This window comes from Lactuca sativa, chromosome 9, assembly GCF_002870075.4.
Source record: "Lactuca sativa cultivar Salinas chromosome 9, Lsat_Salinas_v11, whole genome shotgun sequence".
Lineage (NCBI taxonomy): Eukaryota > Viridiplantae > Streptophyta > Magnoliopsida > Asterales > Asteraceae > Lactuca > Lactuca sativa.
Window position 1 is genome coordinate 22,292,194 of NC_056631.2, and position 23,058 is coordinate 22,315,251.

The 23,058-nt window shown below is 39.0% G+C and overlaps 2 protein-coding genes across 3 annotated transcripts; both read right to left on the reverse strand.

The window, feature by feature from the left end:
• Positions 1–1,074: 1,074 nt before the first annotated feature.
• On the reverse strand, positions 1,075–6,971 carry LOC111882601 (kinesin-like protein KIN-5C). 2 transcript variants are annotated; one of them, XM_023878974.3, is made up of 22 exons: positions 6,632–6,969; positions 6,399–6,528; positions 5,800–5,958; positions 5,349–5,695; positions 5,120–5,258; positions 4,944–5,041; positions 4,691–4,847; positions 4,529–4,598; positions 4,357–4,433; positions 4,149–4,202; positions 3,972–4,052; positions 3,771–3,882; positions 3,594–3,680; positions 3,342–3,517; positions 3,078–3,239; positions 2,897–3,004; positions 2,661–2,819; positions 2,452–2,535; positions 2,184–2,389; positions 1,867–2,078; positions 1,611–1,762; positions 1,075–1,539 (listed from the first exon to the last, which is right to left on the reverse strand). In XM_023878974.3, exons 1-22 carry the CDS (start codon positions 6,682–6,684, stop codon positions 1,336–1,338), a joined length of 3,027 nt encoding a protein of 1,008 aa, XP_023734742.1. In that variant the 5' UTR covers positions 6,685–6,969; the 3' UTR covers positions 1,075–1,335. The 2 variants fall into 2 exon arrangements, with proteins under 2 accessions (XP_023734742.1, XP_023734741.1); XM_023878973.3 differs by having other exon boundaries at positions 3,972–4,202; positions 6,632–6,971.
• Positions 6,972–7,478: 507 nt separating this feature from the next.
• LOC128128875 (uncharacterized) lies at positions 7,479–8,170 on the reverse strand. Its single transcript, XM_052767637.1, has 3 exons — positions 7,940–8,170; positions 7,678–7,824; positions 7,479–7,529 (listed from the first exon to the last, which is right to left on the reverse strand). The coding sequence occupies exons 1-3, from the start codon at positions 8,168–8,170 to the stop codon at positions 7,479–7,481; spliced, it is 429 nt and encodes a 142-aa protein (XP_052623597.1).
• Between the last annotated feature and the right edge of the window lie 14,888 nt (positions 8,171–23,058).

Sequence of the window (23,058 nt, forward strand, 5' to 3'; positions counted from 1 at the left end):
GGTGCTTCATTTTTCCGATGGTGGTGTTTAAGTTTTCTCAAGCAAAGCAAAAGAGAAATATATATTAAATTTAATTAAAAAATTTAATAATCATAAATATAAAAAAATAAATGAAAAATAATTTGAAAATGGCATTATAGTCGTTCTATTTAAACTATGAAAGGATGAAACAAATAACTTTTAAACAAATGAGAGAGAGTATCTGAATTAATTATTGAAAATAAAAAACTATGAAAGGATGAAACAAATAACTTTTAAACAAATGAGAGACAGTATCTGAATTAATTATTGAAAATAAAAACTGAACGTGTATTTTTTCACCTACAAAGAAGATGATTCGTATAATTTATTCAAATATAATTTTAATGAAAACTTATAGTGTATGGTTAGAGCTGAAAAGAAAATGTTTTAACTTAAACTTTAGAAAACATAACTTGTAGACCCTTTTCCCTTAACGAATCAATCATTAATTAACATGTTGCTGGTTCTTTTAGAATTTACAAGGGGTCCAGGAAAAGCTTTATAAATCAACCAAATACGTACATTTCAGACCTTAACATTTTTAGAAATCATCTATAATCTACTAGTTTATAACCCGTGAGAACCACGGTTATAAAAGTAATTAAACTTTTATATAAAAAGTCAAAATTATTAATTAATTATTTTAAATAAATTATTATTTAAGAGAAATTTTTTTAGTTATATAAAATCCTTGATTTAAATAAATACATGAAGTTATATCATCTTATAATATTTATTAAATTTATTTTATTTTTCAATCTAATGTTATTAATTTAATATAATTAAAATGAGAAAATTTAAAATTTAAAATTTAAATAAAAAAATCAATTATTAGTTTAATGTAATTAAAGTGAAATTTTAAAATTTTAAATTTAAAATTAATAATTAATAAGTTGACAAATGGCATGATAATGGATATATAACATTAATGAGGTGTTTTAATTGTATGACACTTGTCAATAGAAGATTAAACCTATTATTTTATTAGAATAGGAAGGTTTGTTCGTTACTTAGAAATCTTACCCAAGACATAGTTTTGAAACAAACAAGGAATACAAACATAAATCTCAACTGTGATACAAGAAAGGTATCCTATCAGTATCCAATAGTAAAACAATACCACTCTCTTCCCTAAACCATTACAACATAATTAAAAAAAAAAAAGGAATTAAATATCTTCCCAGATGAACAAAAATCCCCGATTTTCTTACCACATTTGATTTTAATACAAAACCCATTAAATCCCAAGCAGGGATATATATTTTGATCATATACAGAAGCAACAAGATTTTGTACATGAAAAAATAGGAAATTTCAATTGATTTGTGTCAATGGTGGGCGTGTAGTAGTAGTAGCAGTAGCAGGAGAAATCTTGGAATCCTTTCCTTCAAACGAATGATTTTCCCTGAATTCTTCCATCAAACTCTCCATTGGCATTGCTCGAAGGGATTCTATGCTCATTTTACTTGGGACATCTGTATCACTTCTTACAGGGGTATTTCCTGTTGCCTCATAATCCTGTGTACATTACATACATTGTAATGTTAGAAAAAGAAGAAAAAAAATCATTGTAATTTCATATTTCATACCATGTATTTCTGGTGGAAAGTATCGTGAGACTTTTGTTGTATAGAGGCAGATTGTGTTCCATGATCCTTATGTAAGCTTTCAAGATTTTTGGTTTGAGATTTTGTTGTTTCCAGAATTGAAGAAACTACCTCTCTCTCTTCTTCTGATGTACCTGTGTTGTGTATATATATAAAAAAGAAAACATAAACACCATCAATCACTATATGGTAATAAATATTCAAATTTATTTCTTCAAAAAAAAAAAGATTTACTTACCATTAAACTGCATTGAAATATTCTCGCTGTTCTTCAAGACATCATGTTCAGCAGTAGCCCTTAACGAACTAATCTCAGCATCATGCTGTTCATTACTCTCAACTCCACTTTTCACACAGGAGTTGACTTCTGTCACATGTTTTTTTCCCATTTCAATAACCAAATCCTGTGTTTTTCTAGAATGTTGTAGAGCCGTTTCAGTCGTATCAAAACTGGAAATTATTATTATTAAAAGAAAAAAAAAAGTTAGTGATTTGGTTTTTTAAAGAACGTATAAAAAATCAAAACTGGATTATTTATTTCTTCTTATTTATTACCATTTCTGAAGGACTGATTCAAAGCGACAGTGTTTAGCAGCAGCAAAATCAGCACTTTCTTTGGCGTCATTTTCTGCTTGTGTGGAAAACTCTTCCCATTTCCTTTTCGCATCTGATGTGATCCTCTCAAACGATGACACCTGTCCATCCAAAATCTTCTTGCTTCCAGTCGCGGTTTCTTTGATTGTAGCTAGTCGTGTGTCCACCTGTACACTCCACCATCAATTCCTCTTTCAATTCATAAAACAAAATAAAAATAAAAACTAACCATTTCTTTTTGACGACAAATATGGTTAGATAATAAACTAGTTACATCAGCAATAAGTTTCTCAGCATCAGATTTCGCGTGTTCCTGGAGAAAAAAAAAATTACATTTTTTTAAAATGCAATGAGTTTTTGTATCACGTTTGGATTCAATGATGAATAATTATCTATTATTTATTATCTATTAATATTATAAAGTATATAATATAATACCTCGTATGCCTTTTGAAATTCATCAATGTTTTTTGTTTGTATCTCATTGACTTGAATGGCATGGCTTCCTAGATCTTTTGATTTTTCCATTAACTTATCAAAGAATTCATTGATGAAGTTGGATATATCTGTTGTATGTCCAACACTGACATTAAATCTCTGAAAAATTTAAACCAAAAAAGAAAAGATAAGATAAGATAATAATAAATAAACTCTCATAATAAATAAAAACTTGCCTGTCGAAGCTCTCTAGCAAAATGTGCCATTTCGCCTTGTTGAGTTGATAAAGAGCCATGAAGTTCATCAAAAATAGAAAGTCCTTCAGATGCTTCTTCAGCTAATACCTGATTCAGACAAAACAAGTGTGGTCAATATGTTGACTTTATGGATTTAAAATATTGAATTAAAGTAACTTACTTTTTCAACAGAAGAAGCATTAGATGAAGTCAAAGATAGAACCTCCTCTAAGTTTGCATTAGAGTTTGCTTTATGTAAAACCACAACATTTTGCAATGCCTCAAGGTGAGAAACATACAATGCTTTTGAAGCACAAACTTTCTTTTTCAACTCATTCACAGCCTAAAAACATTAAAAAAAAAAAAAAAAAAAAAAAAAAAAAAAAAAAAAGTTTATAAGAAGTCAAAAGTCAAAGCAACTATATTTTTTGAGTCAACAACTGACCTTATCGTTAATGTTAATGAAGGTATGACAAAACTTTTCAATGCATTGAAGTTGTTCATTTTGCTGAGATGATGATGTGGCAACCATGTTGCAAAGAGATTTAATGTCTTGTGTGAGTTCAGATTCAAACTTATTCACAACAGATCTATTATCAGCATTCAGTTTGTCTTCTCTTGCTGCATAAAATTCAGGAAAATTAGTTTTATAAATCAAAAGAGAAAACTTTAAAATTTTTAAAAAGAGAATGCTTACCAATCTTCATAAACAATGATGCATTGTCCTTGAGGGATTTTTCCAAGTCAGACCGAAGAACACAAGCTTGATGAGTCAATGCATTTTCTGTTTACAATGTTTAATACTCATTAGTATTTTATATAAAGAAAGAATCAAAAAAATGGTCATTGAAGAAATCAAGAAATCAAAAGATACCTGATTTTTTCTGTTCACTTATGATAAAATCTCGTTCCTTGATCACATATTCACATTTCTTTAATTCTTCTTGGGTATTAGCTAGTGCCTTACTAGTTTGATTTAAATCATTCTGAAGAATAATTAATAGAAAAAATTATATATATTTAGTAACAATATATGAAATCCAACAACAATGTATGTCAATTAGTAGCATTTTACCTGGGTAGAATTGAGCTTGTTACTCAAATCTGAGCATTCTTGGACACGTGCATTAAATTTAGTTTGCAATTCTTCATATTGCTGTTTATTCAACAAATAAAAAAAATAATAATAAGTGGCAATAATAAGAACCATGTTTTGTCCCAAAATAAAGGAAGCAAGACTAAAATGTAATACCTTTTCTTGGTTTTCTATTTTAATTTCCATTCGTTCAATCTGATCTGCCATTGACTAAACAAAAAAGAATGTTAAACATTTATATATAATTATATTATGATGCACACCAATTATTCATTTGATTCAAACTATAAAGATTATAGAACAAATTAAGATTATATCAAACCTCAAGCAATGTTACAATAAGGGTAAAAAAAATGTCCAGTACCTTACGTTCCAACTCCTCTTGATAGTATCTCTCTTTAGGCATATAAACTCCATTTTTTTCACGTGATGCATAAACCTCTGCAAGTAGAATAAAAAAAAATTAGCTACCAGTTAGGGCTAAATAAGTCTTTTTGTCTCTTCATTGTGTTATCAAAAAGGAAGCAAATTGTTACCAGCTTTGAGTCTTTCAATTTCACCATAAAGATCTTTGATAAGAGTTGTTTTCATCATCTTCTGATTAACCTATAAAGAAAAGACAAAAGGGAAGAATAATCCACTAACAATCTGGTATAAAAACAAGGGGCGGTGATCAACATGTAAGAATAGAAGCTAACCTCAGGCTTGTTCTTAATATTTTTTGCCCTGTGAGCATAATCCAATGTGCTTAAAGTCTCTTCAAGACAATGAACAGCAGGAGATACAGTTGCAATGATGCATGTTTTAGTCCTTCCACCCAATGAATCACGAAGAAGACGAGTTAATTTGCTATCCCTGGATTACATAAAAACTCAAATATCAAAATCTGGAAACCATGAGTGTTGAGAGTAAAGGAAAATTTGTCAAAGTGCTTAAAAGGTTCATACAAACCTATATGGGATGTGCCCTAGATGCTCCACTAGAGCAGTTATCACTCTTCCTAGAGTAAGTAAACTTTTGTTTATTTCTCCAGCTTCTCTTGCACGACCCTAAAGATTGCAAATTATAAACTTTACAAAAAGGATACAATCTTTTAACTATGAGTTAAAACTTGATGGATAAATTACCTCCCTAGCACCAGATCTTGAAATATTTTCAGAACCAGCTAAATCAACAAGATTCAGTTTGCCACATTTGATAAGTTCTTCACCTTCAGGGGTGGACTCTTTGATGTGGATGGTTATAGAAAACAAAGAATGTGAGCGACTGAAGAAAAAAAAAAAGGTAACTTTGTTAGAGGACAATGAGTTTTCATTTTCAATCCAACATTAAAGAGCATCAAGAAAAGTTCAAAACCTTGATTGCTTGTTTAACAAGGTTTCTGCAGTTCGACGTTTTGCAGAACCTCTCTCTAATAAGGAGAAAATTTCACTAGCACTTGTAACAATCTCTTCTTCTAATCCTCTCACAAGAACACCACCTTTACCATCTTCCATGAGTGGCAAAAGCTTTTTCTGTTTGTCCTCAACAACTCTTGAAATCTCTTCATGAGCAAGTAAGTCGGTGATTTCTTCATTATATAACTCCAAGAAAGTTACTTTAACACTATACTCAGCATTTTGGTGCTCTAAAGTGTCAAATATTTGTTTTACAGCTCTAGGGATTAATCCTGCATGTGAAGGCAACTCTCCATCACGCCCACTCTGTTCCAGGGACCAGGATTAGCCATAGAAAGTCAATAATTAGTATCAACTCATACAACAAAGTAGCAAATTAAAGATCAATACAAAACAAAGGAGACTACTACCTTTGATCTCTTACATTCACCCTCCATGGTGTAAGTTTTTCCGGTACCTGTTTGTCCATAAGCAAAAATGGTACAATTAAATCCTTCTAAAACTTCATTTACGATGGGAGTGATTGCTTGTTCATATAAATCTTTTTGTTGGGAGGTAGGTCCAAAAACCTGCATACAGAAAGATAATAATAGTGGATTGGTAAGCATAGCACTATGGTGTTATTAAAACTCTTTTCATTCTTATCTAGTGAATCTTAACCTCAAGGCTTTCTACCACCTAGATAGTGGAGCAAGGAAGCAACATACACAAATTGAAGAACCGAATTACCAAGACATGTTATTGTACTTCAAAAAGCAACTGCTTTGTTTAAAATTTTATAACTTGATAGTTAATTTAACATAACTCCATTGGCTAGTGGATTTATAATCAAACTGCTTTTAGGGTTAAGATCAATGCATCATCAAAACAATAAATAAAAACGCAGAACCATGTCTGTAATTTGTAAATATCCCCGAGTCACAAACTTAAAATGCAATGCAATTTGTAAATTCCTCAAATCAAAAGAAAAGAATAAGAATCAATTTAAGTGTTCTAGTAAATCAGGTACCTTGTCAAAGGTGAAAACCCTATCGATTTGTTTCCCAGCAATACTCTGTGAAACCGCAACTTCTCTCTGATACTCATTACACGTTACAACCTGAGGCGCGTTGTTCCTTAACTCGTCATCACTAAAAGGCCTAACAAACAATCATATTTCCACACACGAATTAGATTATCAAAAAGGGAATCTCGAAATCAGGAACCAACAAAAGCGAAAATAGAGCATTAGATCCGCAGTACCTGCATCGAAGAAGGACCTGAACATTGACGCCCTTTTCATGGCGACCGGACATCTCTGCAAACAGTCAGTGTGTGTGTGTGTTGTGTGCAAGATGGAGAGATTATTCGATGTCTGCGGTGTGTTTAGTTGGGCAGATGATAGAAAGTTGGAAGGAAATGAGAAGCAGCGGGATCGATCGAGTTTTTGAAATTTTCGAAGGCCACTCTCCTACATTCGGTCTCACTGTTAACGGTTGATGAGGTGCTGATCCAACGATCAATATACGGCCAAGGGTTCAAGATCCGGATCAAGGCAAGGCAAGGCAAGGCACGGAGTTGACGAAATTGCCCTGGTAGTGGTAAATGGTTTTTCGAACTTTCCCCTTATTAACGCTATTCAATATTCATGATTTGAGCTGAGGAAATATTATTACTTTTCAAAAGTTTAAATATATATTTATTACGATTGAAATATTCTAATTTTTACAAAGTGGATATATATTTATATTAATTTTAATTTTAATCTCTATTTTAATAAAATAATAGTTTTATTCTCTTTTTGACATCTGTCGCGTTATTGAACCTGCTAATTAATGTATATTTTATTTTTCTTTTGTCATTATCAGCCTGTTATGTCTCCTAATTATTATTTGTCATTTGTCAACCTATTGATTCTTCATTTCAAATTTCAAATTTTAATATTTTCATTATATCTATATTAAATTAAGACAAAACTTCAAAATGGTCCCTATGGTTTCCAAAAATATCAAGTTTAGTCCCTAAGTTCAAAAAACCTCACAGATGGTCCCTGTGGTTTCAAAACTTTTAACATTTGGTCCTTTTCGCTAACTCCGTTAGCTTTTGGCCGTTAAGTGAAGGGCAATTCTGTCATTTCACTTCCCCATTTATGAAGTTTTACCTTTTTTTAAAAAAAAAGAAAAAAAATATATAATTATTTAATATTAAAGGGTCCCACCCTTCTCTCTCTCTCTCTCTCTCTCTCTCTCTCTCTCTCTCTCTCTCTCTCTCTCTCTCTCTCTCTCTCTCTCTCTCCCGGACGAAAATGCCCCGAAAATATCAAGTTGTAATTGGTCTGCAAGTTCTTGAATATCTGACGATTCACTCTTAAACGAACGCTTTGGATTTGGGTCGCTATCTCCATATCCAGCTCTATCGAATTGTTCAAGATAAATCCCCAATTCATCCATTAGTTTCTGAAATTTACGACATTTGGGTATCAATTTCGATACAAAAACTGTTAAAAATACACACATATCTACATTCTACACACACAATATTGAAAACGAAAAGGGGTTGATCAATATGTACTTGGGTAGCCATGAAGTTCATCTCTTTGTTGCTAGCGAATCCATGAACAATAACGACTCTGTAAGTCGATTCATTCTTCGGGACTCCTCGTTCTTTGTAAGCTAAGTATCTTCCATCACTAAGTTTGATTCTACCTGATGAAGAAGACGATGACTTTTCGTTTTTCGGATCAATTAAATCGATGCTTAGCGTACATGCACGGTTGGAAACGGGGGACTTAACCACGTACATTAAACATCATTATGGCTTTTGGACACTTGCTCTCGTCAACCTCCACTATTCATTCGTCCCTTTGAAACCCTAGTTCACCTCCCCCCCCCCCCCCCCTTTGAGTGTTCTTGAGCTTTAAAGTGATTTTGTGGCATTTTAGTGTGTGTTCAAGAAGAAAGAACTTGGAGACCAAGCATTTGTTGAGGTTGAGCTTCTAGATCCAGGGTCTTCATCAACTTTGGAATCTTTTGAAGGTAGAAAGTTTTTACATTGATGATTCATTTTGATTATTAAAGTTTAGGGCTTGTTTATGAGTTTATTTGGTCTCATTGGTTCTTTTTATGGGTTTGGCAACTCTAAAAGTTAGAGATGTTAGATCTCAGTCCCTTTGATGTTTTAGATGCATAAAATGTCATCTTGGTGGTTGATATGAGTCCATGCATGAATTTAAGTCCCTAATGTGAGCTTTGTTGGACAAAAACGGATGTTAGGTTCCATTAAGACATGCTAAGGCATAAAGTTGCCAACTTTATGTCTTAGAACCCCATAATGGTTGAGATCTGAAAGTTGGATCGAATGGCTGAAAGGATTAAGCACCAAATTGCTTAAGGTGGCAAACAGCTCAGTACACTGAGTGTATCAAGGGGTACGCAGTGCGCGTACTGGCAAGCGGTTGTGTACGTCGAGCGTATGCATCTCAATGGGTTTTTGGACTTCGGTTGGGCTTTGGACCTTTGGGCCTTAATTAGTTTTTGGGCTTTGACCTGTTTAGAGTAGGTGGACCTTAAAATTATGTTCAGTGTGGGATCTTCCGGTTCGGTAGCCGAGCAGTTGGTTATTTATCAGCATATGAGTTGGACCTTTTTAGGCCTTGGGGCCAAGTTTGGTTAGGCCCATTATGGGAAAGGTAAAATGTGCTTTCGTCTTACGAGTCTGGATTTGGGATTTAGGCCCACGGTTATGGTTTATAGCATATCTCTGATTAGCGTAATTTGTGTATGTTCGGTGTGGGATCTTCTGGTTCGGTAGCCAAGCAGTTAGTTATTTAACAGCGGACTGAGGTGAGTTTTCTCACTGTATCAATGGGTCGAAGGCACCAAGGCCGACCCATTATTTTTTATGTAGAATGCTAGTCATAACTGTGATATATGTGTGAAAGACCAAGATTTAGCCCCGAGCAATTATATGAAAGATCAAGATGTAGCCCCTGTCATTGGTATGAAAGACCAGGGTCTGGCCCTGTCAACTGTAAGGAAGACAAGGATTTGGCCCCCAGTAAGGAATTACTTGTAAGACTATGGTATGACCTATAACACTAATTTATTTATGTTTAGTATGTGGTACTTGGGGAAACTCACTAAATTTTTGCTTACAGTTTGTATTTATGTTTTCAAATACTTCCGGTACTGAGGGAAAGGGTCCGACATTATGGCACAACATACTCCCCTCACTATTTTCCGCACTTATTGATACCGTTACTCTGATGATTGGACATAGTATTATGTAATGGTTTTTGGAACAATTTAATGACTGTAACTCTTGTTTAGAAAAATTAAAATTTGTATCCTAGTTTCTGGGTTGTTACAAGTTGGTATCAGAGCCTTGGTTTGAGGGATTTGGGTACACTTTCGGGTGTGTCAGAACTCAAACGGGGGAAATGATAATCTTTTCGAAAGAAAAAAATTGAATTTTGAAAAAATATTCTTTTAAGTAGAAGGGGGAGTGCAATGTGTGCAGTCAACCGAGCCCAAAGAAGCCCACTGATGTAATGAACGCATGGTGTTCCCTTGTAGAACTTTGGGCGTTCATCATCAATTTAGATCATGAGTCCTGATGGGAACGCAATGCATTAACGAGCCTTACGCAGCGCGTTCGCGTCCAGACTCCAAAAACCGGCCATTAAGCACTTATTGCTTAAGCCATGTTATCCAACCATAGATCCAAGCTATCTAGGACCTCTAGAATCCTAAAGTCACGGACTTGGTGACCTTGCATGCCCCCAAAATTCCCAATCTCAAGAAATAGCAATCAACTTCCATAAAGATGGCCATAACTCTTGCATGAACCCATTAAGACCTTCAAGGTGGGAACTTTTCTGTCTTAGGGACTCAAATATCACCAAGGGTGACAACCCTAAGTGTAGAAACAAATTGGACCATAAAAATCCATTCTTGGGACCAAAAAGGTCCAAAACACCATTACCATAGATCTAAGCATACATGAGGCAAGTTGTGAGCTTTTTACCTCAAATGAGTACTAGATGATGATGATATCTCAGGTCTTTAAGCTCAAGCTACACAAGTTCTTCTTCACCAATTTATTTTTTCTCCTTCCAAGCTTCAAACCACCAAAATAGGCTTCACAAGATCAAAATCACACAAAGATGAGGAATGTTAGGCTTTCTAGGGTTTATAAGTTAAGGAGGCTGGTAAGGAGGCTGAGGTATGGGACATAATATTCTTTATATAGGTCCCAAACCCTAAAAGTTAGGGTTTGCATTCAGCACATGAATGCAACGCGTTCATCAGGGGAACGCCCTGCGTTTGGGCTCCGCCTCCAAAATCCAAAATTGGCAGAAACAGTCCCTCATTCCTTCAAACTTACTAATCGTAAGGTCCAAAAAACAATAATTCAACATATAAGGGACCAAAATGTAAATAATACTTGGACTGAGCATTACAATTCTCCCCCGCTTAAATCATACATCATCCTCGAAGTTCGTCGTCTCGAACAGCTCAGGGTAATGCTCCCTCATTTCCTCCTCGGGCTCCCGTGTCCATTCCGAACCCTTCCGGTGCTGTCATTGTACCTTAACCAGTCCCACAACCTTGTTCCTCAAGGTCTTCTCCTTTCGATCGAGAATCTCTATCGATCTCTCAATATAATTCAAGCGGTTGAGAGACATGAAAGGTGTTGTGAATTTGACTGAGCTCTGCTGGAAGATCCAAACGATAAACAACCCAGCCTACCCGAGCCAAAACCCTGAACTGGCCGATGTACCTAGGGCCCAACTTGCCCCGTTTCCCGAACCAGATGACAGCCTTCCAAGGTGAAACCTCCAGGAGAACCATGTCGCCCACCTGAAACTCCAAGTCTGACTGGTGCTTGTCGGCATAGGTTTTATGCCGACTTTGAGCGGTCTGGAGCCTGTTCCGGACCTGCTGGATCATCTCGGGATGTTTCTGCACTTGCTCTTGCTTAGCTGACCAAAAGGTCAAGTGCGCTTTGAACCTTCTATGGTCCGGAGCGAAGGATTGGTGGAGACTTGCTACTAGCTCGTATTCTTCTGAGTAGAGGGCAATTATGACTTGGGAGCAGTTCTATGAGATGTTCCGTTCTAGATATGTTCTGTTGGTGGAGCGAGAGAGTTTGGCCCAGGAGTACTTGGATCTAAGACAAGGGACTGAGTCGGTAACGGAGATCGTTAAGATGTTTACAGAGAGAGCCATGTTTTTCCCTGGCTTTGTTGCTTCTAAGCAAGCTTAGACGACCCGTTACTTGAGCATGTTCAAGACGGACATCCGACAGCTTGTATCCACACAACATTATGGTTTATTGTTGGAGTTGCAGGAGACTTCTAGGCGGTGGGAGCTCGTGATGGAGCTCCAGACGACGGATCAGAGACAAGCCCCGATGCAGTGGCAGCCTACGCCGAAGCGATTCAAGGTCGTTGATGTTAGATCTGGGAGTCAGACAGGCTGCACTTGTGGGAAGTGCGGCAAGGTTCATAATGGTGTGTGTCGATCTGCTGGTGTATGCCATAAATGTGGCAAGGAGGGGCAGAATACGAGGGATCGTCGCCATCTATCCCTGGTTTCGAGTATCGAGATTTGCTATCAATGTGATCAGGTTGGCCATATGAAGGTCAACTATCCATTGCTCACTGCCAAGTCGATGCAGGCCCCAACGCCAATTACTTTGAGGATCACCAATGGGCGCTAGGGGAGGGCAAAGCCCCTGAGGGCTCGAGGTAGTGCTTTTCAACTCACTTTCGAAGAGGCCAGAGCAGCTCCAGACGTCGTGGTCGATATGTTTCTATTATTATTCTAGTGATTATATTTTTATGAAATGCTTATATTTATGTTTCTGATAGGTACCTCCTTAATGAACTCTTTGCCTGCTCTTTTATTATTTGACTCAGGTGTGACTATGTCTTTGTGTCTTGATCATTCAGTAGGGAGTTTGATATGCCTATTGGGGAATTAGAGTATCCATTGCGGGTTTCTATCACCAACAAACATGAGATTTTTGTATCCACAGTGTATAAGGGTTGTGTATTGGAGATTTTCAGGGTGCCTTATCTGATTGCTCTGATCCCTATCCCCATGGGGGATGTATGCGTGATAGTGGGTATGGATTAGCTGAGCAGGTTTGGTGCCATGATCGATTGTAAGGGCCAGCGAGTGGTAGTTCGAACCCCAAGTGGGGGAGAACTGGCTATCTACGGAGTGGGCACCAGGGTTGGTTCGGGGTTTTGTTCATCAGCCAAGGCTCGACAGTATATTCAACATGGGTGTGCGGGTGGTTATTTGGCTTATGTGGTTAATACTCAGGTAGGCGAGTAAATTGTAGTTTCTGATGTGCCAGTTGTCAGGGAGTTTGCTGATGTTTTCCCGAATGAGTTACCAGGTGTGCCTCCTGAGAGTCAGATTGAGTTCAAGATTGACCTGGTGCCAGGTGCGTCTCCGATTTCCAAGGCGTCGTACTGCTTGTCACCGCCTGAGATGCAGGAGTTTTCCTCTCCGCTTTAGGAGCTGTTAAGCAAGCAATACATTAGACCAACCAGTTCTCCGTGGGGAGTGCCGATACTGTTTGTCAAGAAGAATGATGGTTCACACCGGATGTGCATTTTATCCCCTTCCATGGATTGATGTAGGGATGAGCATATGGATCGGGGAACCGGCACCGGAACCGGTCGGTCCGGGACCGGGACGTTATTTTTATGGATTTTTGGAACCGGGAATCGGTAGTAACCGGAACCGATATAACCGATAAAAACCGGAACCGTATGATGCTATTTTTCGAGGACCGGTTCAACATTTGAAGACACGGCAAGAACCGGTGGAACCGGTAACCGGTAGAGCCGTCGGGCCGGTTCGATTCTTGATTTTGGCCGAAGCCGGTTCCGACCGGTTCGGTCCTTTTGCTCATCCCTAGATTGATGACCTGGTTAACCTCTTTGATCAGTTATAAGGTTCATCTTGGTTCTCCAAGATAGATATGAGGTTTGGGTATCATCAGGTGAGAGTGAGAGAGGAGGACGTGGAGAAGACTGCGTTCCGGACTCGTTATGGGCATTACGAGTTCGTTGTGATGCCATTTGGGCTCACCAATGCACATGTTGTATTTATGGATTTAATGAATCGGGTATGCATGTCAATGCTCGACCGATCTGTTATCATGTTCATTGATGATATCTTGGTATATTCCAAGACCAGAGAATAGCATGAGGAGCACATTCGAGAGCTTAAGGGAGTCTTGAGACTGGAACGACTTTATGCAAAGTTCTTGAAGTGTGGGTTTTGGTTACGAGAGGTCCAGTTCCATGTATGATAACCAAGTTTGGAATTTGGTTGATTATGTGCCCGGACGTAAGACCGTTGGGTACAAATGGATCTTCAAGAAGAAGACCGACGTGGATGGAAAGGTACACACATATAAAGCACGATTGGTTGCGAAGGACTTTACTCAAACTCCCGGAGTTGACTATGATGAGACCTTCTCACCAGTTGCGAAGATTAAATCTATTAGAGTGATGCTAGCAATTGTCGTACTTCATAATTATGAGATTTGGCAAATGGATGTCAAGACCGCTTTTCTTAACGGAAAGTTGGCTGAGGATGTTTACATGGCTCAGCCAGAGGGGTTTGTGGATCCGAAGCATCCGAATAGAGTGTGTAAGCTTGAGAAGTCCATTTATGGACTTAAGCAAGCATCTCGCAGATGAAATCTTTGCTTCGATGAGAAAGTCAAAGAGTTTGGATTTGTACGAAGCGAAGACGAATCTTGTGTATATGTTAAAGCCAGTGGGAGTATAGTAAGCTTCCTCGTTCTATATGTCGATGACATACTACTCATAGGAAACGACATCCCGACTCTGCGGGAGGTTAAGTCCTGGCTCGGGAAGTGCTTCGCTACGAAGGACCTCGAAGAGGCTTCTTACATTTTGGGAATAAGGATAGTAAGAGAAAGAAGTAAGAGACTAATTGGACTTAGTCAGAATATTTACTTGGATAAAGTACTAAAACGATTTAGTATGGAAAACTCGAAGAAGGGAGAATTACCGATACAGAGTAATGCCAAATTGAGTAAGACTCAAAGTCCGAGTACCGAAGTTGAGATAGCAGAAATGAGCCGAGTACCATACGCTTCCGCAGTTGACTCAATCATATACGCTATGACTTGTACTCGCCCTGATGTAGCCTTCGCTTTGAGCATGGTTAGCAGATATCAGGGGAATCCTGGCAAAGCACATTGGATTGCGGTGAAGAATATCCTCAAGTACCTTCGGAGGACGAAGGAATGGTTCTTAGTCCTCGGAGGGAGTGATGACTTGAAGGTGCGAGGGTACAGTGACGCCAGTTTTCAGACCGACAGGGACAACTACCGTTCGCAGTCGGGCTGGGTCTTTACCCTAAATGGAGGAGCAGTGACATGGAAGAGTTCCAAGCAGGAGACCGTAGCTGATTCAACGTGCGAATCAGAATACATTGCAGCGAGCGAAGCGTCGAAGGAGGCAATATGGCTGAACAACTTCATCGGTGATCTTGGAGTTGTAGCCGCCATAAAGGAGCCTATGGAGATTTTCTGTGATAACGAAGGAGCGGTTGCCTTGACCAAGGAACCGAGGGATCATGGTAGATCAAGACATATCGACAGAAAATATCATTTCATTAGACATCGCGTAGAGGAAGGACAACGCGTAGAGGAAGGCCAGACATAAAACACCGGAGGGCAGGACCATTTTGGCATATAGCACTTCTGAAATCCAACAACCCTATGCGGCCCTTTAAACCAGATTCCCCGTACCGCGAGTAGTTAAAAAAAATATTATAACGACACTTATATAAGTTATAATAATAGCTCAAATATTTATTATAAGTTCATAATAACAATACTAATTTTAAATATAAGCTATATTAAAATAAGGTAAGCATAACTTACTTACAAGGGGGTTTTAGCTAGGAGTCGGGCACTGCAGGGGCAGAACTTCGTCGCTGAATCTTTCTAAGAAAGATTCGTGTAGCGCTTCAGCGCTCACCTTACTATACTAAGCTACAGAAAGAGAAGTCGAATCACGAGGGACCGAAATGCTCGGGGGATAAGGAGAGAAAGACTCTTGAATCAAGAGAATGGTGCAAGAAATATGAGAGCCCAAGGCTCTTATTTATACTAATTGAATTTTCAAAAACTACCCTCCATAATTACTTAATGACCTTTTAGTTATATAAACAACTAAACACCCCTCTATAATACTATTATAAATGGATTTAATGATATTTGTACTAAACTAATGTCGAAAGAACTCAACATTAGTCTTATAATGACCGCATCGTCGATACCTTTCTAATGATATATACATATGTATATATATGTGTACGTATACATGATTTATACTTTATTTTAATACGTAAATATGTTATTATAATTTGTAACTCGTTCATACGAACTCCGTTTTTGACGTTCTTTATATCCACGCGTAGGTGAAGACGTACTCTACAACTTTCGTTTAGACTCCGTCGGCTAATTTTGACTTCATTTTTAAAGTTATATTTTTAACAAGCCGGGACAGGATTGGTCTGTTTAAAATCTCATAACTTCTTCATACGAAGTCAGATTTGGGTGTTCTTTTTATCGATGTTCTTAGTTTAACATATTCTACGACTTTCGTTTAGATCACTAAGGCTAAATCTCGCTTTATCGTAAATTCACTATTCACGCTTCCCGGTATCGTGCCGGTTCTGTCGTGAAACTTCGACGGGTCATAACTTCTTCGTTATAACTCGGATTTCGGCGCTCCTTATATGCACGGAAACCTTGAGACATATTCTACAACTTTATGTAGAGATATCGTGATTATCTCACACTTTAATTTTGACACTCATTTTTATTCTTTATTAATTATACATTTATAATTAAATAATAAACACATATAATTCACATAATACTCAAATATTTCATCTTTATTACTTCAAAAATAGTTACAAGAGTTGACCTAGACTATTACATTGACAAAAATGCTTAGCCCTGAAACCCGGGCGTTACAATTCTCTCCCCCTTAGGATGATTCCGTCCCGGAATCATGCATCATCAAATAAATGTGGATAGCGACTCATCATGTCATCCTCTGTTTCCCAAGTGAGATTCGGCCCATTCGAATGTTTTCCATCGGACCAGCACCAAGTCGACCATCTTGCGTCGTAACTTCTTAGTCTTACGGTCAACAATTGCCTCAGGCTCTTCGATCAACCTTTTATTTTCATCCATCCTTAACTCTGAGATTGGAATTATGTCGGGAACATCTCCCGTGAATTTCCTCAAATAACACACATGGAAGGTGTTATGAATACCATTGAGTTCTTCGGGCAATTCCAGCTTGTAAGCTTGGTTCCCTATCTTCTGAAGAACTTTGAACGGTCCAATAAACCTTGGACTCAACTTTCCTCGTTTCCCAAATCGTATAAGTCCCTTCCACGGTGAGACTTTAAGCAAAACGGAATCCCCAACTTCGAAAGTTATCGGTCGTCTTTTCTTGTCAGCATAGCTCTTCTGACGATCCTGGGCTGCTAACATCCTTTCCCTAATCACCTTCAACTTCTCAGCAGTCTCATGGACTATCTCGGGGCCCATAAACTGCTTCTCTCCGGCTTCAAGCCAACAAGACGGCGTATGACACTTCTGCCCATACAAGGCTTGATAAGGAGCCATCTTGATGCTCGAGTGAAAACTATTGTTGTAGGAAAATTCTACCAGAGGTAAGTGCTCGTCCCAATTCCCTTGGAATTCGAGGGTACATGCTCTCAGCATATCTTCTAGCGTCTGAATCGTTCTTTCGCTCTGACCATCAGTTTGCGGATGATAAGCAGTACTCAAACACAACTTTGTACCTAACTCCTCTTGTAGACTCCTCCAAAACCTTGACGTGAAACGACTATCACGATCTGATACAATCGTAAGAGGGACATCGTGAAGTCTTACAATTTCCTTCACGTCAGCATTTGCGAGCTTATCCATAGACCACTTCTCGTTGGCTGCTATGAAGTGTGCAATCTTGGTGAAACGATCCACGACTACCCAAATCATGTCGTGACCGTTCTTCGTCCTGGGCAGTTTAGTCACAAAATCCATGGTGATGTCTTCCCATTTACCCATGGGTACAGGTAAAGGTTCCAAACTCCCATACGGTTTCTGATGTTGTGCCTTAACCCTCGCACATGTTACGCACTCGGCCACATACTTCGCAACATCGAGCTTCATCGTCGGCCACCAGTAGTAGGGTTTTAGGTCCCTATACATTTTAGTGCTACCGGGATGAATCGAGTACATGGTCCTGTGTGCTTCTTCCATCAGAAGATCTCTTATTCCTCCCGTCTTAGGTACCCAAATTCGATCTTGGAATACCTTCAGTCCTCGACTGTTTGTACCAAACACTAACGTTGTTCCCAAACGTTCTTCCTTTCGGTCATTTTTCTCTAAAGCTTTTTCTTGAGCTTTCCTGATACTTTCCACAATCGTCGAGACGACTTCAATTCTTAATGCTCTTGGCCTTTTCCTTTCCAAATTGACTTTCCAACTGAGAGCATTAGCAACAATATTTGCTTTACCTGGGTGGTAAAGTATCTCACAGTCGTAGTCCTTGAGAAGTTCTAGCCAGCGTCGTTGCCTCATGTTCAACTCCTTCTGATTAAAGAGATACTGGAGACTCTTATGATCAGTGAAGAGCTTGCACTTCGTGCCGTAGAGGTAATGCCTCCATATCTTTAAGGCAAAAACTACCGCTGCCAACTCCAGATCATGAGTGGGGTAGTTCTTTTCATGCTCTTTCAATTGTCGAGATGCGTATGGTATCACCTTTTCTCTTTGGGTCAGAACACAACCCAACCCGACTCCAGAAGCGTCACTATAAACCGCGAAATCTTCGACTCCATCGGGTAGAGAAAGTATCGGTGCTTCACATAACTTCTTCTTTAGCTTCTCGAATGCCTCATCGTGTTTCTCACTCCACGTATACGTAGCTCCTTTATGAGTCAAAGCTGTTAATGGAGCAGCTATCGAAGAAAAGCCTTGGATAAATCGTCGATAATATCCGGCTAATCCTAGAAAGCTTCGAATCTCCGTGGGACTCTTTGGACGTTCCCACTTTATTACAGCCTCGATCTTTGCGGGGTCAACCATTATTCCCTCCTGGCTAACAACATGACCCAAGAATTGGACTTCCCGTATCCAAAAGTCGCATTTGGAGGACTTTGCAAAAAGCTTCTCCTTCTTCAACACTTCTAATACTTCCCGTAGATGCTTACCATGCTCCTCTTGGCTTTTCGAGTAGATGAGAATGTCGTCGATGAACACTATCATGGATTTATCGAGGAATGGTTTACAAACCCTATTCATCAAATCCATGAATGCTGCGGGAGCATTGGTTAGCCCGAATGACATAACCAAGAACTCGTAGTGTCCATATCTCGTTCTGAATGCAGTCTTCTCAATATCCTGCTTTTCTCACCTTTAGCTGATGATATCCTGACCTAAGATCGATCTTTGAGAAGTAGCTCGAACCTTGCAGCTGATCGAATAGGTCATCAATCCTCGGCAATGGATACTTGTTCTTCACCGTTGCCTTATTCAGCTCTCGGTAGTCTATACACATTCTCATACTTCCGTCCTTCTTCTTCACGAATAACACCGGAGCTCCCCAGGGTGATGAACTAGGTCGAATAAAACCGTTGTCCAACAGCTCCTGAAGTTGCGTCATGAGCTCCTTCATCTCCGTCGGTGCTAATCGGTAAGGTGCCTTTGCTATTGGTGTTGTTCCTGGTAACAAGTCTATACGAAACTCCACTTGCCTATCAGGTGGTAATCCGGGAAGATCTTCGGGAAAGACTTCCGGATAATCACACACAACCGGTATATTCTGCACCTCTTTCTTCTCCTTCTTGGCATCGATTACGAATGCTAAGTATGATGCACATCCTTTGGACAAACATTTCCTGGCTTTCATCAGGGAGATGATTCCAGAATTCACTCTGCGTTTGTCCCCATACACCATAAATGATTCTTTTCCGGGTGGGTTTACCTTTACTATCTTCTTTCGGCATTGAATCTCAGCATCGTTGGCGCTAAGCCAATCCATACCCAAAACGATGTCGAAACCGTTTAACTCTATGGGTAATAGCTCTTCGTGGAATTCGTTTCTATTTAGGTCAATGACGATGTTCCTAATACGATTACTAACAGGTACGAATTTGCCACTGGCAACTTCTACAATCAGGGCATTATCTAGTTTTTCTACAGGCAATGCTAATTTCCCACCAAATTTATGCGACACAAAGGAGTAGTTGGCTCCAGAATCAAATAGTATATTTGCAGGCAAACCATTTACAGAAAAGGTACCTGAAGCGACGTCTGCTGCCTCCTTTGCAGCCTCGAGCGTCATCTGGAAGGCTCTCGCCTTCGGCTTCGGTGGTATGTTGGGTCTTCCTGTCTCCTTCTTCTTCGGGCAGTCCTTCAAAATGTGCCCTTCTTCGTTGCACCCATAACAGGCTTTCTGGTTGAGGGTGCATTCATTGGCGTAGTGCCCAGGCTTTCCGCACTTGTAACAAGTGACCCCTGCGTCACACTTCCCAGAGTGCTTCTTCTTGCACTTGTCACACCACTTCGCTTCTGATCCTCCTCCCCTCGAACCAGACTTCGAGAATCTACTCTTCTTGTTGGACTTCGAGGATCCATTGAACTTCCGTTTCTCACCAACCTCAGCCCTCTCCAGACCTCTTTCCTTTTGTTGGGTCTCCACGTTCTTAGCTGCTCGAACAACTGATTTCAGAGTGGTTGCCATCTTGACTGTTGGGCCAAAGTCAGCCGGCAGTCCGTTTGCGAATTTCTCAATTTTGGAAAGTCCGGTTGGCACTAGGTATGGAAACAACTTCATCTTTTCCGTAAATGCAGCAGCATAGTCATCGATGCTCATTCTCCCCTTCTTTAAATTTTGGAACTCATTGTTCAGATTAATCAGGTCTATCTCTGAACAGTACTACGCCTTCAGTTGTTCCAAGAACTCATCCCATGACATTTTCAGAGCTTCTCCCCGTGGCATTGTATCTACCAATAGCTTCCACCAGCTCAAGACTCCAGTTTTCAATTGTCTCACAGCGAAGACAGTCTTCTGCTTCTCGCTGCAGTCGCAGCTCTCAAACACCATCTCCATCTCGGAGATCCAGTCCATAATCTCAACAGGCTTTGGGCTTCCTGAGAGACTTGGTGGTTTCGCACCCAAGAAATTTTTGTACATCCGCCCATCCTTGTTGTTTCTCCCTTCTGGGCCATCCTTTTTCTCACCTTGAGTCCCTACTTGACTCACTTGGCGGCTATAGTTCCCTTCCTCAGATGGCTCGGGAACTGGCTCCGTCGGTTCAACATGTATGGTAGGTTCGTCCCTATTTTCGTGGAGCATCCGTCTCATTTCTTCCCTTTGTTCAGCTAGCATAGCCTGAATCATGGCTTGAACTCCAGCCATGGTGACTGGCTCAGGTGCAACTTCTTCAACAACAGGTATTTGCTGAACCACTGGGGGTTGGTTCCTACCTCCATTTGCGTTCACGTTTCCGCTACGGGTCCTTGCCATCTTGATCTATACACCGAATAAGGTGAATTTAGATCTTTATTTAGGATAGACGTTTTAAATCGTCCTTATCACTCCGAAACGTTTACATGCTAGTTCTAATATCGTAGTCGTACGTTTAGAATCCTAAACACATAAGGTTTCCAGATCCGGTCGGCAACAGACCATAGATCCGAACAATTAACAGCATATTATGCACAAAGCATTTAGCACATGAAAGCATTTTAGGGACAATTCCTAAAATAAGCTAGTGCTCACTCCTCACAATCATCGGTTAGCATTCTAAGTTTAAGTCTAGAAATCCTACAAATTCCTAGTTCGCTTAAACTAATGCTCTGATACCAACTGTGACATCCCCAAAATCACGGCCAGAAAAGACCGGTTTGTTTATGTTTTGTTTAAAAATCAGAGTTACATTTTAAATGAAAGTGTTGCGGAATTTGTCCCAAAACAAAAATATGATAAATATTTATCAAAAGCATTTCCATAGAAATGTATTTCATTAAAAGACTTGGGATGTCATGTTCGTACAGATCAAAAGCATAAACAGTACAATATAAGTCTTACTATATTATTTCATATCTACAGGCCTATATCCGTAATCCCTCGTCCAAAACATCACACCTATGCTCATGCGTCACTACCTGTAATACATAAAACTGAGTGGGTCAGGCTTGGGAGCCTGGTGAGCACATAGGGTTTTCAACCCACAATAAATAAGTTTATTAATTTCATCGATCAACAATAACCCGATTACCCGTTCCCGTTATTCTCACTTTACGTCCCTAAACACCTATCATAAGGGACCTAGCCTAAGGATCATCATCGGGACGGACACTACTGCTAAGGGGATTCCTCAGCAATAAATGTCCTAAAGGCAACCATGTGGGGGATGGAGTACACCGGTGAACATATCGTTCACAAACACCTACAGGTTGCGAGCCTGCTAGTGTTCCACTGGACTGTCTAGAAGAGTCCGTGGTCGTCATCCATACTCCGCTAGATGACAGAATCAACAACATCAACATCGAGGCCTCTCATCATTTTATCACACATCACCTATTGCATCTACCCATGTTTTACCCCAACATTTTCGTAGATATAAAATACATATACAGTTTAAATCATTGAAAACATGTATAACAACGTTCATCTAGCATAGATAGCAAGTATTCAGATAATATGCACACATAGCACGTAATTTATATAAAATACTTCATATCTATGTGTAAGTTGAAAGTAACTATGAACTCGCTTGTTAAGGTGATGATTCCAAAATCGGGCAGCGCTTGCTTCTAACGATTCTATTTTCCTTCGACGAAACCTAGCATTATTATCGCTAAATTTTAGTCTAATATTTACCGTGACCAACTATTAGTCTTAGTATTATTATTATTATATAAGCGTTAAACAATATTTTCCAACCACTATGTACAGACAGGGGCCAGACATAAAACACCGGAGGGCAGGACCATTTTGGCATATAGCACTTCTGAAATCCAACAACCCTATGCGGCCCTTTAAACCAGATTCCCCGTACCACGAGTAGTTAAAAAAAATATTATAACGACACTTATATAAGTTATAATAATAGCTCAAATATTTATTATAAGTTCATAATAACAATACTAATTTTAAATATAAGCTATATTAAAATAAGGTAAGCATAACTTACTTACAAGGGGGTTTTAGCTAGGAGTCGGGCTCTGCAGGGGCAAAACTTCGTCGCTGAATCTTTCTAAGAAAGATTCGTGCAACGCTTCAGCGCTCACCTTACTATACTAAGCTACAGAAAGAGAAGTCGAATCACGAGGGACCGAAATGCTCGGGGGATAAGGAGAGAAAGACTCTTGAATCAAGAGAATGGTGCAAGAAATATGAGAGCCCAAGGCTCTTATTTATACTAATTGAATTTTCAAAAACTACCCTCCATAATTACTTAATGACCTTTTAGTTATATAAACAACTAAACACCCCTCTATAATACTATTATAAATGGATTTAATGATATTTGTACTAAACTAATGTCGAAAGAACTCAACATTAGTCTTATAATGACCGCATCGTCGATACC

Coding starts and splice junctions, on each gene's coding strand:
- LOC111882601 (XM_023878973.3), bottom strand. CDS start 6,684: ATGTCCGGTCGCCATGAAAAGGGCGTCAATGTTCAGGTCCTTCTTCGA. Junction 3,883..3,971: donor ACAAGCTCAATTCTACCCAG/GTAAAATGCTAC, acceptor ATTATTCTTCAG/AATGATTTAAATCAAACTAG. Junction 2,536..2,660: donor AATTTCAAAAGGCATACGAG/GTATTATATTAT, acceptor TTTTTTCTCCAG/GAACACGCGAAATCTGATGC.
- LOC128128875 (XM_052767637.1), bottom strand. CDS start 8,170: ATGTACGTGGTTAAGTCCCCCGTTTCCAACCGTGCATGTACGCTAAGC. Junction 7,825..7,939: donor TGAACTTCATGGCTACCCAA/GTACATATTGAT, acceptor CGTAAATTTCAG/AAACTAATGGATGAATTGGG. Junction 7,530..7,677: donor TACAACTTGATATTTTCGGG/GCATTTTCGTCC, acceptor TTTTAAAAAAAG/GTAAAACTTCATAAATGGGG.